This window comes from Elephantulus edwardii, unplaced genomic scaffold, assembly GCF_000299155.1.
Source record: "Elephantulus edwardii isolate Elephantulus edwardi_28Jun2011 unplaced genomic scaffold, EleEdw1.0 scaffold00024, whole genome shotgun sequence".
NCBI classification, from domain to species: domain Eukaryota; kingdom Metazoa; phylum Chordata; class Mammalia; order Macroscelidea; family Macroscelididae; genus Elephantulus; species Elephantulus edwardii.
In genome coordinates, this window is record NW_006399774.1 from 7,885,155 (window position 1) to 7,901,078 (window position 15,924).

At 43.4% G+C, this 15,924-nt stretch overlaps 1 protein-coding gene across 1 annotated transcript in view; it reads right to left on the reverse strand.

Moving 5' to 3' along the window:
* The window catches only part of NOX3 (NADPH oxidase 3), an 82,550-nt gene that overhangs the window by 52,690 nt on the left and 13,936 nt on the right, over nucleotides 1–15,924 (reverse strand). Inside the window, exons 5-7 of the mRNA XM_006882754.1 lie at nucleotides 11,227–11,372; nucleotides 7,864–8,045; nucleotides 2,293–2,422 (exon numbers count right to left, since the gene is read on the reverse strand). Of these exons, the coding sequence (XP_006882816.1) occupies nucleotides 2,293–2,422; nucleotides 7,864–8,045; nucleotides 11,227–11,372 (458 nt within the window). The remainder of the gene's footprint in view (nucleotides 1–2,292; nucleotides 2,423–7,863; nucleotides 8,046–11,226; nucleotides 11,373–15,924) is intronic.

The following is a 15,924-nucleotide window of genomic DNA, read 5'->3' on the forward strand; positions in this document are numbered from 1 at the left end:
GGGGGGGTGGTGGTGTTAACTGAGCTGTGGGTAGATGCCCCCCTTTTTAATGATAATGAATGCCAGCATCCACCGCTGGGAGCAGCCTCTGGTCTGTATTCATGAGGTGTGGGAAGTATTGATTTTTTTAAATTTTTTTTTTTTATGGAGATCTTGGAGCTGACCATTTTCAAGAGGTGTTCATGGTCCTCATTAATATGCAGGCCAGATAGTGACTATCAAGACCTGGGTTTAAGAGAGAGGCAATCTATACTGACCATTAAAAGCCCCGCAGTGTAATAGACATGTTCACTCCACTGCTCTCCACTTTAAACATTCCTTCTTGCAGTGTTCACCCTTAAAATGCTGGGCTTAATTTAGTATATTTGAGAGATTTTTTTTTAAAAAACGCCAATCAGTTTCAAAATCTGAAAACCATATGATCTATTTAAATGTAAGAAATTGACAATTTTTTTTTTAAAGTATGTCATGAAAGATTATGGTCTATAGACTGCTTGATAAGTAGTAGAAACAGTTGGTATGTACTCTCAGAAAAATAATTTAGTAAAATTTACCCAGAGGGGGAAGATAAAAATTCTGTGACCTTCCTAACATCTTTGAGTTTAAAAAATGTTAGAGATTTAATAAAAGCATAATATTTATTTTCATTTTTAGTTGTTTGAATCATTGTCCTGTAGAGAGTTGAAAGTTGCTACTGAGGTTCTTATTAAGTCTTTTATTCCTATTAGTTTTTAAAAGTGCATTAACCAATCCTGTTTTTAAGATCATTTTGTTAATATTTATTAAAGTAAGTAAAAAAAAAAAAAAAGCCAATCAGCTGTTGTCTTAAGCGGTCCGCTGTTCTTCAGATCCTGATCACTTAATGTCTTCTGCTCTGAGCTATTTTCAGGCATTCTATAAGCTCACCCTGTTGTGTATGACACTCATTCTGGCACTTGTTCCCTTCTTCTTTGAACCAGTTTCATTTCTCTTCCTGCTGCCCTCACCTGGTTATCTCCACGCATGCTCTGTCCCATGAACCCCTGGGCAGACCGAATAGGATTAAGAGTTCTATTTCCCTCTGCAGCCAACTCCATTGAGTTTGCACTTTCCTCAGCTGGGGGACATTCTCATCCACTCTAATCCATTAAATGTCTTGTTTGCTAACATTGTCATTATCGCAGTTATGGGGACTTAATTAAAACAGGAAATAAATGCATCCCACAATCAAATTTTCACTTTACGGCTTGGTATTTTTGATCACGAAAGCTGTAGAATGAAGATGCGCTTTTATAAAGAGGCAGCATTTCTCATTTGGTTGTGATGAATTCAGTTGTGTCCCTCCTCCCCTCAAACTGGTAGTGGAAAGCCTAACCCCCTTATACTTGCTATAAGGAGCCCCTGTGGCACAGTGCTTAATGTACTTGGCTGAAAAGCAAAAGGTTGATAGTTCAAATTCAGTAGCTGCTCCATCAAAGAAAGCTGAGCAGTGAAGAGATAGACCCAGGGAGTGGCAGGAAAAGTCACGGGGAATTGGGACTGAGTCAATGGCAGTGGCCATAATCCCATCTGGGAATGGGGTTTCTTTGTTACAAAAATGAAAAAACGTTTGTGTGGGGAACATGTAAGTAAATTGCTTTAATGATAGAAAAAGAATCAGTTGAGCAAGTATCCAAGCGAGGAGGCAGAGATGGGCGGGAAATAGATGCCATACCTCGTGAAGACCGCTGAGAACAAGATGCTAAAAAGTGTGGAAGATTTTCTCCAGAGCTGAAAGAGTGAACCCTGAACACTTTCTCCAAGAACAGGCAGCCCGGAAGCAGACTGGGAGCCTCGCAAACTGTGAGACAAGAAAGTTCTGTTTGTTAAAGCCACTCCCTTGTGGTATTTCTGTTTTAACAGTGTGGTTGTTGACCAGCTTTTGTCTGAGAGGAGATAGTATGAATTCTCAGGATGGAAAAGCCAGGGAGCTGAAGAGGCTGAGAGAGCAGATGGTGGTGGGCTCCACAGATTCCCACCCCTTTCTAAGATACAACTACGTGGTGTTACAGAGTCTGATAGCGCCCTAGAAGGATCCAGCTCAAAGGGAACAGAGTGGTTTTGGGCGTCGACCTCCTTTCAAATCATCTGTATATAACTCGGTTTCTCCATTAGCTCACTTAATGAAGAGCTGCCCCCGTCTGGTGGTGACACAGTTCCCTTTTTATGCATAAGAAAGCTCTTGCTATTTTCACTTTAGGGACGGTTATTTTCTTTTCTTTTTTTTTTTTTTAAGGACAGTTATTTTTAAAATGCTCTCGGGTTCATTCTTACCGAAGGCTCCTTGCCAGAGAATTGAGGCACCGGGCACTGGGCAGCCGTCTGCCATTCGGCGTGGTGGTCCCTGCAGAAGGTCGCATTGTGTTCAGATACACTCTCAGGAGTTTGGCCTCGGACAATCCGACTTGGCATTAAAAAAAAAACAACAACCAAAAAAAAAAAAAAAAAAAAAACAAAACCCAAACAAAAACCAACAAAGAGAAACAGAAATTTAGAATGGATTTTGTGCAGCCTCGTGACACCGCAGATTTGTTACCGAGCAGGCTCCGACTCCCTTGGAACTCAAGCTGTCACTCATTTCCCTGAGCAGCTTTAAAAATAGGCATTTAAGAAGCCCTGGATAACTTTGAAGATCGCACGAAAGAAGTGCCCCTCTGCGGTGTCTCAGCTAAATTGAAAGTGTCTATATTAGAGAATTCATAATGAAGGGAAATTGTTTGAACACATCCTTTTGTAGACTGTTGAATTTAATTAGGTGACATCTCATCCTGATTGCTGATTTGGGCTAATTGGCTAACTTTGTACTATTTGGATTCTTTTACAGATTTATTTAACTTCTCCCCTTCCTAGTTTGTTTCTGAGCCCTTAGAAGTTGTCAAGTAAAGAAGTCAGAAGAAGTTTCACGAATGAAGGATTTTGTTTGTTTGTTTTTTTTGTTTGTTTTACCCCCAATAATTCTGTTGACTGTGACACTTATGTGTCAAATGTGATAATGGTTACCCATGGTGGACAGTGTTTGGTGGGGCTCCCTGTTTAAAATAAGCTTGGAAGCATGAGTGGCATCCACTTCCATAATAACTTGCTTCCAGAAACACTATGAATGTGGAGAAACGATGAAAGGTACACGAGTGTTCAGGTCTTTTGTTCACAGGGTCACTATGAGTTGTCTGTGGCTGGATAGCACTTAACAACAACAACAACAACCCCAGTGACCCACATAAGCTTAGTGTTTTGACAGGGTCAGAATAGGTCAAAATGAAGTGTGCCTTCAAGACCGTATTGATAGATTAGAAAGAGGAAATGGAAGCTAATCATCATGGATATTGAGCCTTTGAATTTTTTGTCCCTTGCTATATATCTGAGAGCTGGACAGTGAATAAGGATGATAGAAGAAGAATTGATGCCGTTGAACTACATTGTTGGAGAAGATCACAGACTATCCCATGGACCGCCAAAAGAACAAACAAATGCATTTTGGAGAAAGCGCAGCCAGTGTTCCTTGGAGGCAAAGATGACAAAGCTTCAACCCACATCCTTTGAGCAGGTTGCTAGGAGAGGCTATGCCTTGGAGAGGGACACCATGCTTGGAAAGGGGGAGGGCTGGCCAAAGAGGGCAAGAACCTCAGGGAGATGGATTGGCACAGTTTCTGCAGTGATAGGCTCAGGTATGTCACGGATGACAAGGACGGCACAGTATAGGATAGGGTTCAGAGCTGTTGTCACTATGAGTTGTACTTGAATGCGCATAAATGGCAGAAACAACAATCTTCAAGGAGGAAGCGTGGCTTCAAGAGTCTGGTAATCTTGTTAAATTACTTTTACCGCAACTGTAGCACTTGCTGAGCTCTGACAACTTGCTGTGAAAGATGTTCTTTGGTCACTGCATGGTTCATAGGGGGAGGGGCAGAGGGATGCTTGAAACTTTGAGGTTGTACAAGCTGGGGGTGGTTCCATTCCTAGGTTGTTGCTGATTGCCTTCGAGCCAAGCACGACTCATAGCGACCCTGTAAACAAAAGTCCTGAAGCTCCTCTACAACTACTGACATTTATCAAAGTTCATAGAGTTTCAGGAGGCATGTTGTTTAGGAAGTGGATGCCACTCCTGCTTCCAAACCTGTAAATAGTACGTTATGTGCATTCCTAGGTTCTAGCGAGTGAAATGCATGCGTTGTTTTCGGAATCATGCTGCCTACAGACTAGGAAATGTCAGCCTCACACAGACACCTCTCTGCATAGTCTGAGAGTAACATCCTACCTCTCTGCCCCGCTGCGTTTGTGTTGTAGACCTTGGGAGGAGGGAACAGCAATACCCTTGGACACAGCCTGGAGATTTGCCACCTTGGGCCTTTTCCCAGTCAGTTTCATGGAAGTCATCCAGACTTAATAGCATCTCTGAGCTAGATAGCAACACTATCTGTAAATCTCCCAAGGAGCAAAGGATGCTCTGACATCAGAAAGGTGAATAGTAAATGGAAACCAGAGGAAACAAAACCCTAAGTGTTAACACTTTCATTCTCAGCCAACATTACCTACGCCGTCTGTGAAGGAACCTTTCTGGTGTTCTACAAATCCGGTATCTTTTTAAATTTGAAAAATGTTGTATGTCTTCATCTATGCCATCCCATAATAGGAAGATTAGCGTGCTTTAATGCGTCCCAATAATCCTACTTTTACTTGCCATTTTGCAGAGAATTTGCAAATTACTTTTGCTGTAAACAGTAGCTGTGGAATACTTCAAGCTGAGAAGATTAAATGAGGCCCTTATCCCCAAATAAGCCTTTCAACTAGGTTAAAATGACTAAAAATTTCATCTTAAGAAACATTACTTCGATGGGGAAAACACCTCTGCGGTGCAACATTGCCCGTTGAGACGCTCTTGTGCTTCTGTGGTGAATGAGTGTTTAGGGGGGAACATTGAGCTGGACACGGACGTGCTTGCTCTGAAGGGGACTCCAGGCATGGAGGGGCCTCTCCACAAAGGTTAACCACCTCTCATCTGATAAGAATCTTTGGCAGAGAGCAGGACCAGGCAGGACTCTCTGAGGATGAGCCCTTCAGGACCGCATGCCATTCCTACAGCTCCAGAGAGACAGAAAGTGAAGGTGAGGGGGCATCCCGTCAGAAAAGTCCATTGCAAATGCTCTTAGGCAGAAAGAACATGGGGTGTGTTTAGTTAGGAAGCATCACGCATTGCAACATCTACTGACCCAGTCACCAGTGAGACTGGGCAGGGTGATGGGGAATCTCTTAGGGTAAAATACCCCCATGGGGCAATGTTTCCTTCTCCCAGGGCCTCCTAGTCCAGTTGACGGGTGAGGGCATGTGGGGTGGACTTCTGCTTCTTGGAGTTTTCAATATCTAGGTTTGGGAAGTAGATCACTAGACCTTTCTTTGGGGAGTCCCTCTGTAGTTGTTGTTGTTGTTGTCATTGCATGTTGTTCAATAGAAACTAACCATAGCTGACCCTCCAGCAGGTTTTCAGAGGCAGCAAATGAAATGGTACGGGAAAAGATTATCCATCTTTATCCCACGGGGCACCTGGCAGTCAAACAGATACATAGCTCCTTAGCACTCAGCCACCAGAGGTCTGGTGGTCTGCCGGTGAACAGCTGCACTGGAACCCCAAAGGCAAGCAGTTTGAAGCCACCAGCTGCTCTGCAGAAGAAAGATGGGCCATCTCTTTGGTTCCATTTACTGTCTCTGAAAACCAGCTAATGGGGTCGGTTACGGGTTGGTTCTGACTTGATGGTACACCACCACCACCACCACCACCACCACAAGAGAGCTTCCTAAAGAAATCTCTGAAGGCACTAAAATTTTCGAACTTTCAATTAATAGCTGAGTACATTAACCATTTGCCCCATCCAGAGAGCCCATCTGATGTAAAAATTCCTCAAATATAGTATTTTTCACTCTGTAATTTGATCAAAATGGCCTTGGATCAACTGACAGATGGCTGCTTATGAACCAATTTGCCCCCGTTTCGGGAGTGGGGACAGCAGAAGCACAGCCCCGGTCCACCTCTGTCCTTGCAACTAGAAAGGAAGTGTGTGGGACCCACAGTCACCATGTCACATCCAGCTTCCTGGCTGTGTGCAGTCTGTCTTGCTGCATGCCTCCTCATCTTCATAAGCAGGGCCCACTTCCAGCATCAGGACCACTCCCTCTCCACTTAGCTGCAGTGCTGGGGGAATGGTAGGACCACACGGAGGAAGAGGTGGGGACTCTGTTTGTGGAAGAAGCTGGTATAAAGCCACACGGAATGTCTGCAATACCTGCTTGCAGGTGCTGAGATGTCTCCTTTACAGAAGGGAAGCTCTGCTCTTCACGGGATGGTTAGGGGTCCAGACCTGAGTGTCAGAAGACTCGCATCCGAGGTCTCTCTCTGCCCTTGCTTCATCGTGGAGCCTCGAGTTACTCTCTCACCTCTCTGGACGTCTGCTTCTCCTCAGGAAGTGGAGCTAAGGACACCTTCTCTACTCTACAGAACTGTTGGGACAGCAGTGTCACTCCCTACCATGAGGCCACCACCTTCTCTACTGTACAGAATTGTTGGGACGGCAGCGTCACTCCCTACCCCGAGGCCACCACCTTCTCTACTGTACAGAATTGTTGGGACGGCAGTGTCACTCCCTACCACAAGGCCACCACCTTCTCTACTGTATAGAATTGTTGGGACGGCAGCGTCACTCCCTACCACGAGGCCACCAACGCTTCCTCACTCTGCAGAATTGTCCTCAGGTCCAGTGGATCCTGTGGACGGAGGTGCTCTGGGAATTGGAACTGGAAAGAAGGGTGCCAATACATGAAATGGTTAATACGGGGCAGCGTCGGTCAGAGACAGCAATCTGTTGTTGATCAAGGGCCATTTTCACAAAATGTACAGTCAACGATATTTTATTTGAAGGTTTCTTCTATCTGGTGTGTTGAATGTGCCAGCAGCTCTTCAGGAGAAAGATGAGCAATCTTCTCCCATGCAATTTTCTCCTGAAAACCCACTACAGGGCCCGCTATGGGTCAGGTCTGATCTGATGGTGATGAGAGTGTGAATTCTCTCAGGCGGAGTCTCTAGGTGGGGAAAATCAAATGGTCAATGTACATGGTTTCTAATTGGAAGGCTGAAGGTTTGAGTCCCCTTAGAGGTACCTCAGAAGAAAAGCTTGGTGACATCTCTAAAACACCTGCCAGTGAAAATCCTAGAACCCAGTTCTGATACACATGGGGGCCCATGCTGACTCAACAGCTGGTATTGGTAATCTTGAGGTGTAACTCTAGTTTCTAAGTGAACGGCATTGAGTATTAGAAAATCGTTTTGTGGGGTGTCTGGGCAAACCCTCTCAGATGGGAAAGCAAGCCCAGAGAAGGCGGAGAGCTTGCTTGGGACCTCACTGATAACGGGTGATCCAGATCCCAGGACAGACTTCCCATCCCACATTGGCCTTCCTAGATGATGATTCTGGTCAAGAAGGAGTGAAAGTCTGATGTAAAAAATAGATACATGAATGAATCCTAGATAGACTGGGTGGCAGAGACAGGTTGCGAATGAATCACACATCTATTGTCATCCAGCTTTCACAAGAGCTCCCAGATCTTATAAACATGCCACGAGTTACCAAACAAGTCAGAGAGGAAAAGAAAATACACCACCTCTCCACCCCTAGAGCTCATTTTCAGTGTTCCCTAAAAAAAATCAAACAAACAAACCATAAGTCACAGCGAAAGGACTTTTTCCACACATTATATGTGTCCTTTCCTCATTACATGCCACATTGCTTTATCAAAAGGACTTTCAAAGAGATGCTCCACAGAGATGGGGATTTTACAGTTTGCATAGTCTAGACTCACCCTGTGCCATGGACAACCAGACAGATGAAGAAGATGATGAAGACATGGTGTGTGTACCAGAACAACTCATAGGAGACCTGCCTGATAAACTCTGTTGAAGAGGTCAGGATCAGGATTAAGACCAGAGTGAGGACCAGGCCAGTTACACCTGCTATTGTAGTTAGCAGCTCAATAGTTGTGTTCTAAAAAAACAGAACAATAAAGAATACCAAACCGTTAATATGGTAGTTACACCCCTCCGTTGTAGGATCAATACTTGAGAGTCCCACCAGGGAGCAAATGAAAATATTTTCATTAGAATAAAATTAGTCTTCTTCACAAGGGTTCCAAGACAAGTCAAAGGGTAAGCATCTTCCCATCTCTCTTTCTTCATCTTATGGAGGAAATTAAACGAAAAACACAACAAGTAAAACCCCAAACCAGTTGTTGATGTCACCTCATGGTGAACCTGTGTGGCAGAGCTGAACTGCAAATCACAAGGTTTACAAGCATGTGACCGTTGGGAAGCATGTCACCAGATCTTTATTCCAGTGTCCCAAGATCTTTATTCTGGTGTCATCAGATCTTTATTCTGACTTGTCTCTGGGTGGGTTCAAACCACCAATCTTTGGTTTGGTAACCAAACACTTAACAGTTGGCATCATCCAGAGACTGGACACCAACCAGCTTTGTTTGAGCAAATTTTTTTTTAAAAAAATTTCATTGATTTTCTGTTTTTCATTCAGATAAAGTCACATTTATTCAAGATTACAAAAGCATCAAATTTTGGAAAATAGATTTGGAAAAGTGCATTTAAAAACAAAAACCTGCAAAATAAATATAATGTTGCTGTTATGTGCTATTGAGTTATAACAGACTTATAGCTGACCCTTCAGATGTTTTCAGAGGCTATATGTCCCATGGGAGAGTCGCTAGATGATTTGAACCTCATACCTTTGGGTTGGCAGCACAACTCCTTACTCACTAGGCCATCAGAGCTCCCCTAGTGAATATGAGGTTGATTGATCCTTAACATGAATAAAAACATGAACTTCTCTAAGAAAAGACAAAGAAAAAGTCTTTTGAGTGGTTCCTAATAAGATTGGTTCCTCTGACAGACCTTCCTTGTGCTTGATGTTGAATTGGGAGGACTCTGACTTACATCTCTTTTCTATCACTCCAGGAGGTCTGGAATGAGGCCATGCAAATCCCAAGGGACCAGGTATGCTTATCTGATGGACCTGCCAGAGCACCTGCATTCTGACCTGTGGGTGCAGGCGTGGTTAAAGAACCTTCCAGAAAATGCATGACAGGGCATTTGGGGTTTTTTTGTTAGCTTCCCTTCTTGTCAAGCGTTAGTATTCATCCGCTGTAGTCTCATTGAGACAACCATGAGTCACTACGCCTACACTGACTACACCTTTTGTCAGTAAAACCTCATTAATTTGGGCAGCTTTAATATCTCCAGGTCATTCAGACAGGCCTTCTCCTGGTATTTATCTACTTATTTCCTTTCAGAAAGGAAACAGCACTAATGAATTTGGAAGGAATATGTAGAAAATATCTTAGAGAACTTTTTTCCTCAAGTATAATCAGACATTTTAGAAATCCAGTCATAACACACAGCATGCTAATTTCAAATCATTCTTCTTTGCTTATTAAAGAAAATCCCCACTTACTTTTTTTTTTTTTTTACAACACATTTATATCAGACTGGTTTGAGCTGCAATGAATCCTCTAAAGTAATCACAATGTATCTCTTTAGAATTAACCCATAATGTATACTCTGTTATTGATACTCATCTTTTCCCAAATACTCAAATTAGAGGGTTTCCTGAGCTTAATTAGTACTTTACATAGTATATTGCTACTAAAATTTTGAAATAACTATACTGGGAGCAGCTTAATCATCTTGTTAAACTGCTTTTAGAAGAGTGAAACATCACGCACTATTTATTATGTAGTCTCTTCCAAATGCTGAGATTTATTGTTGGATATGTACAGCAATGGTCGTAAACAGCATCAACAAGAAGTAGGGAGAACGGAGCTAACTCAGTTTTTTTTTGTTGTTGTTTTGTGCCATCAAGACAATGGTGACTCTAAGCAACACTATGAATAACAGATCGGAGCGTTGTCCTATACTCTGCCATCCTCAAGTCTCTGCCACGTTTGAGCCCGCTGCTACACGTACTGCGTCAATCCATCTCGTTGAAGGTCTTCATCTCTCTCAGCCCCTCCACAGGAGCTTGGACAAGTGCTGCCCTTTTGATTTCTAACTCTCAAACATGAGCTTCTTAATGTTGTCAGTCAAGAAGAGGCAGCTCGGCTTGATCAGTAGTCTGATATGGAAAATAATCTCAGGGAAATTAGGAAATAGAACAAGGGAGCATTTCCCTGGAGCCTTTATATTTTGCTTACTCCGACCTGAAAGAGCAAAATAGCTACTTACAGACATCGTCCAGCTGGTAATGGAGAAATCTCCATTTCTGGAGTATTTTCTTTCCAGTACTTCCTGGTCAATAACAGAACTTTTAATTTTGGTCCATGGTCAACGTGGTGACTGCACATCCCGATATTATTGTAGTTCATGCAAATGGTTTGGATAGAGACAGATGGGTTAGACTATGGGAGAGAAACCTATTCATCTTGAGATGGGAATCACTGGCTACATTTTTGTTCTTCTTTTGCTCCCCAGATGATGCCACTCTGCGTACCCCTGTAATTACTAATGATGTCGTTGGCCAGGCGGGTCTCTTTATGAAATTAGCTACTTTGCCTAGTATCTGTTTTGGCAAACCAGCTCCTCAGATGTGAGCCAAATATGAAGCAGAGGAGAAGTGATCAAAAAAACAAATTTGCAAATTGAAAATGAAAATGTCTCATCAATAATCCCTGGGGCAAGGGTGACACTTCACTTCCTCTGGGTCTTAGACCAGTGGGAGAAAAATGACCTCATCACCAGTAGTTTTTCAAATTTTACATTTGTAGGGTTTAACAGGCCTACAGCATTTCTTAGTTAAGAGGACTTATCCATTTTTTCCTCCTCTAAACTGATTTAGTGGCATATGCTTTTTCCATCAGCAGTTTGACCCCACTGGGCACTCTGAAGGAGAGAGATGGACAGATCTCTCCCATGACATCTAGCCTCCGAAACCAGATGGGCTCTAGGAGTTAGAGCCAAGGCAAAGGCAAGTGAGTTTTGTTGGTTTACTTTATAACCTCTTAGCAACACTTAGCAGAAAAAGTCATTCTAACATTTGGCAGAAATGTCTCTTGCGTTCTCTCCTGAAAAGGCTTTGTCGTACACAGTTTTACTGAGACCAGGGTCTGAAAAGGAAGGGTTTGCAGATGAGAAAGTCTAGTAGGAGCGTGTGGGAGACTTACCGTGTGGAAGGTCCGGACGGGGTTGAGGTAGCTCTCGTTTGGGGCACTGCCCAGTTTGGACAGTGCGGCTGTGAGTCCCTCTGCGCCTGCGGACTGGCTCCAGTGGTAGCGCTCCAGGTTGAACAGGTGCGCCACGACATGGACAGCTGTGGATGAGGAGATATGTCGTTCACACACTCTGTGCCTCTTCTCTTTCTCTGTGGTCACTGAAAACACCTCTACAGTGAAGCTGCTCTGTTCTGTGCTTGTTTTTCATTGTTTGTTTTTTTAAATAAAATTTTATTTTCATTGTGATTTTAATGAGTGTTTATAGAGAAGTAAGAGAATTTTCATTCATTCATTGTTGCACATTTTACTTCCTCTTCCTCCCTTCCCTCTCTCCCAGTTCACTTTAAAAAAAAAATATTTCTTTATTGTTGCACAATGACCTCCCTTCCTCCACCACCCCAGTCCTCTTTGCAATGATATACCTTATTCTGGGTGTTGTTATACGTATAATACCTAGTCATACATTCCTTTTAAACAATTCATTCCTTCATCTGTCCCAGTGCAATGATCATTAGCTATCTACTCTTACCCTATTTATTCTCCTCCCCTTCCTCCCTCCATGTCAGACCTGCTTTATAACGGTGTTACCAAGTAGTATTTCTCCTTTTGTGACTGAGACATTTCACTCAGCACGATGTCCTACAGAGGGCCCATGTTGTGTAATGCTTTACGAGTTCATTTTTCTTCAGTGCTGCATAGTATTACACTGTATGAATATACTATAGGTTTTTCTATTCATTTTTTGATGGGCATTTGAGTTGCTTCCATCTCTTTGCTTTTGTAGGTAACAAAGCAAGAAACATGTGTGTGCATATATCTGTTTGGATGGTGGTTCTTGCATCTTTAGGGTATCTTCCCAGTAGTAACATTGCTGGGTCAAATGGTATTTCTATTTCCAACTTTTTGAGAAAATGCCAGACCACCTTCCATCAGGTTTGGTTTTAGTAGTGAAAGAAAACTGAGTTATTTGTGGACTTTTCTCTAGTATCTTGAATGGAGTGCAGTGAATTCTTCTGAAGATTTGATTACATAATTCATCACATTTACTTATAAAAAGAAAGAAAATACATTTTAATGAACGATAACTATAAGCCTATGACTCGATGGCACTTAACACAGAGAGAGACCAGTTGGCCTAGTGGACCGAAAGCGATGCTACCAAGCCAAAGGTGGGTGACTTCAATCTGCAGCCCTACAGCCTATTTTTCATTGTTTTTGTTCAAACAGTCTTCTAGGTTGTATAGCCCAGGTGTGTCCATTTGCTGTACAGAAGTAACTCGTGGTTGCTGTGAAGCTGAACACTGTGACACTAATGTGTCAAATGAGATAAAGGTCACCCATGGTGGACAGTGTTTGGTGGTGCTCCCCAGTTAAAACAAGCTTGGAAGCAGGAGTGACATCCACTTCCAAAAAAGCTTGCCTCTGGAAACCCTATGAACTGGAGAAAGGATGAAAGTCTCGCACACAAGTGTCGAGGACTTTCATTCATAGGGTCACTATGAGTCACCTACTCAATGACAACAACAACAACAACAACAACAACAACAACAACAACACTCTAAGCAGATCCTCAGGACAATGACATGGCTATTACAGTAACAGCGGATACCATGGATTAAACGTTTGGCTGAAAATGGAAAGGTCACTGGCTGGAACTTGCTCCACCAGCCACTCCACAGGAAACAGAGGAGGAGATGAGTCAGTTTACTCTTTTAAATATTTTCAACATTGGGACCTTATTAAAAAACCTTACTGCACTGGAGTCAAAACTGAATGGAGACTATAAGATCACACAGGAGGACAACTCCTGTCCTTCTCCCTTGGAGCCACTGGTGGATTTGAACCATCAGAGAGGAGGCATTTTTGGGTTAGCACCCTAGCCCCCTACAGACAGGATCACCAGAGCTCATAGTGGTGGGAACCTGCATGGTAGAGCGCTTCCGTTCTGTCCCTTCCAGTCTATCCAGGTTGACATTGAGTTGATGGCAGTGGGACTGATTTTGGGATTGTAATGAGGGCACAGTGGGTGTGTTTGGTCCTTGCCAATGACTCTGTCCTCTTCTTTAAGAGGCATTTTCCTTAGTGCGCTATGCCAATTTGCTGACACATGTGAAAAATTAGCATAGAACACTTAGGAAAATGCTTGGTGGAGTAGAAGAAGGGGAATGGCGGTAGAAAACACGTGTTACGGGAGTAAAACACAGGATGGGTCTAGCAACCCGAAGCTCTGATTCCCACTCACAGGAACCCTCTCTTGGATTTCTGTAGCCACAAGTCTTTACAGAAGATTGGTCATCTTTTTCTCACAAAGCAGCTGATGGACTTGAAGTTCTGACCTTTAGGTTAGCAGCACGTAAGGCATGGCACTAGGGTTCCTTCGTATACAGGTCAGAATTGACTTGACAGGAATACGTTTTCATATGAATATTGATATATATTGCATACTGGGCTGCTCACAGCAAGGTCATGTCTATTTCCACACAGATTTGCAGCCTCTAAAATGGACGGGGGGCTGTTCGGGGAGGGAGTCAACTTGAAGGCAGTGAGATGGGGGTTGATGTGTGATGTAGATAGACAGATTTTCGACTTAAAAATTATAAATAATTATTCCTGGATACTGTCTCTCTTCTATTATCTACATTAATGAGCTTGTGGAGACAGAACTATTTATCTACAGTAATGTCTATTTAGGGAGCTCTGGTGGCCTAGTGGCAAGAAGCTGCGCTGCGATCTTGAAGGCCCACAGTTCGAGGCCCCCAGCTGCTCCACTGGAGAAGGGTGCACAGTCTCCTCCCATGTGATTAACTGCCTCTGAAAACCCATCAGAGGGTCAGCTATTGGTCGGTTCCGACTCTACGGTAAACAACAACAATGTTTATTTAGGGAGCTCTGGTGGCCTCATTTAAGAACCTGCACTGCAATCCCAAATGCATGAGGCTCGAATCCACCAGCTGCTCCATAGAAGGACAGACAATCTCCTTCTAATCATTTACTGTCACTGAAAACCCACTGGAGGGGCAGCTATGGTTGATGGCACACAAATACAATATCTGTTTACCTGTGCGGTTACTGTATGCCTTCAAGTGGATTTCAACTCACTGTGACCATGTGTGATACAGTAGAATGATTCTATTAGGGTTTCTACTCTGAAATCTTTATAAGATACTGAATATCCCATGGACTGTCTCTAGAACAAACATGTATGTCTCAGAAAAGTGGCAGCCAGAGTGTTTCTTACAGGCCAAGATGGCACCTATCCATTTCTCATACTTTGGACATGCTACTGGGAGGGGCTATATACTTGGAAAGGTGGAGGATCAGCGAAAGAGGGAGAGACCTTCAATGAGGTGGAGAGAGAATCACTTGAGCAATAGCTTTGAGCATATCAAAGATTGTGAGGGTGACACAGGAGAGGACAGGATTCAGGTTTGTCATTCACAGGGTTACTGTGACTTGTACTCAATTCAACAGCATCCAACAACAATCCTTATGAGAGTAGATTTCCAGGTCTTCCTTCAATGGAGATGCTTCCTGGGTTTGAACTACCAACTTCTTAGTTAGCAGCTGGGCACTTCACCATTATGCTGAGAGGGCATCTTTATGTCCATGCAAAGCATATATTTGTTCAGACAGATTTGCATGCGTTATTCCTAAAAGACTGAGTAAAGTTAGTATTTTGGGAACTAAATCTTTTGGTATTGAGTGTTCTGGATCTGGGTATTGGTGTCTAAATTCTAAATGAAGGGAACTGACTCAGAGACACAGCATCATCTGGCCTGAGGATTCTAATCCTGACACTAGTCCCTGCTGTCTCAGGAAATCCATGGGGAAAGCCAGCCATCACCACATCTTGACAGTTCCAGACTGATGCTGTCCTGCACGTGGAACTCCTGCCAGGTGGTCAGTGAATGCTTGCCCCTGGGATGAGACGCACGTGCGAACTGGGAATTCTCTACCAGACTAGAAACAATGTCGTGGTTATTTCTTCTTCTTCTTCCTTGCCTCCACAGTGAGAACTAGCAGGCACTATTTCTTGTTGCACAAGTTGTTGTTGGTATGCACTGTTGTGTCAGAACCAATTTGGAGCGGTAATTGGCAGGGAAGGAAATTTCTCATCTTTCCCTTACAGAGCAGCTGGTGGATTCAAACTGATTTCCTTTGGGTTGGCAGTGCAACTCCTTTCCACGAGGTCACCAGAGCAAGCTCTACTAGTGTTCTACAATCTGCGCAAGATGTGGGGATCCTCTTGGTGCAGTGGTTAACCTCTAGCTGCTAATCCAAAGTGTGAAGGTTGTAACGTGGAAATTAATCGCTCCATAGGATAAAGACAAGACTGTCTCTCCTGGGAAGACTGGAAACCCTTGGAGCAGTTCCGCTTGGGCTAATAGGGCCACTGTGAGTTGGAAATTGCCTGATACAAGTGCATTCTTGAGGCGTGTGGGAGTTGTGGGCTTTTCTATGGCTGTACTTTGTGGGGCGTGGAGGAGGGAGAGGGGAAAGGAACCCCAACTACTGACAATGCTGGTGTCTCTCTAGTCCTTGTAGACAATTGATGTAGACGTGTGACTTCTGACCTCCCTCTTCTCTGTCACCTGAGTTCTACCAGAGCCACTCCCCTTTCTCCCTTGCAGACTTCTACTCAGCCTCGAA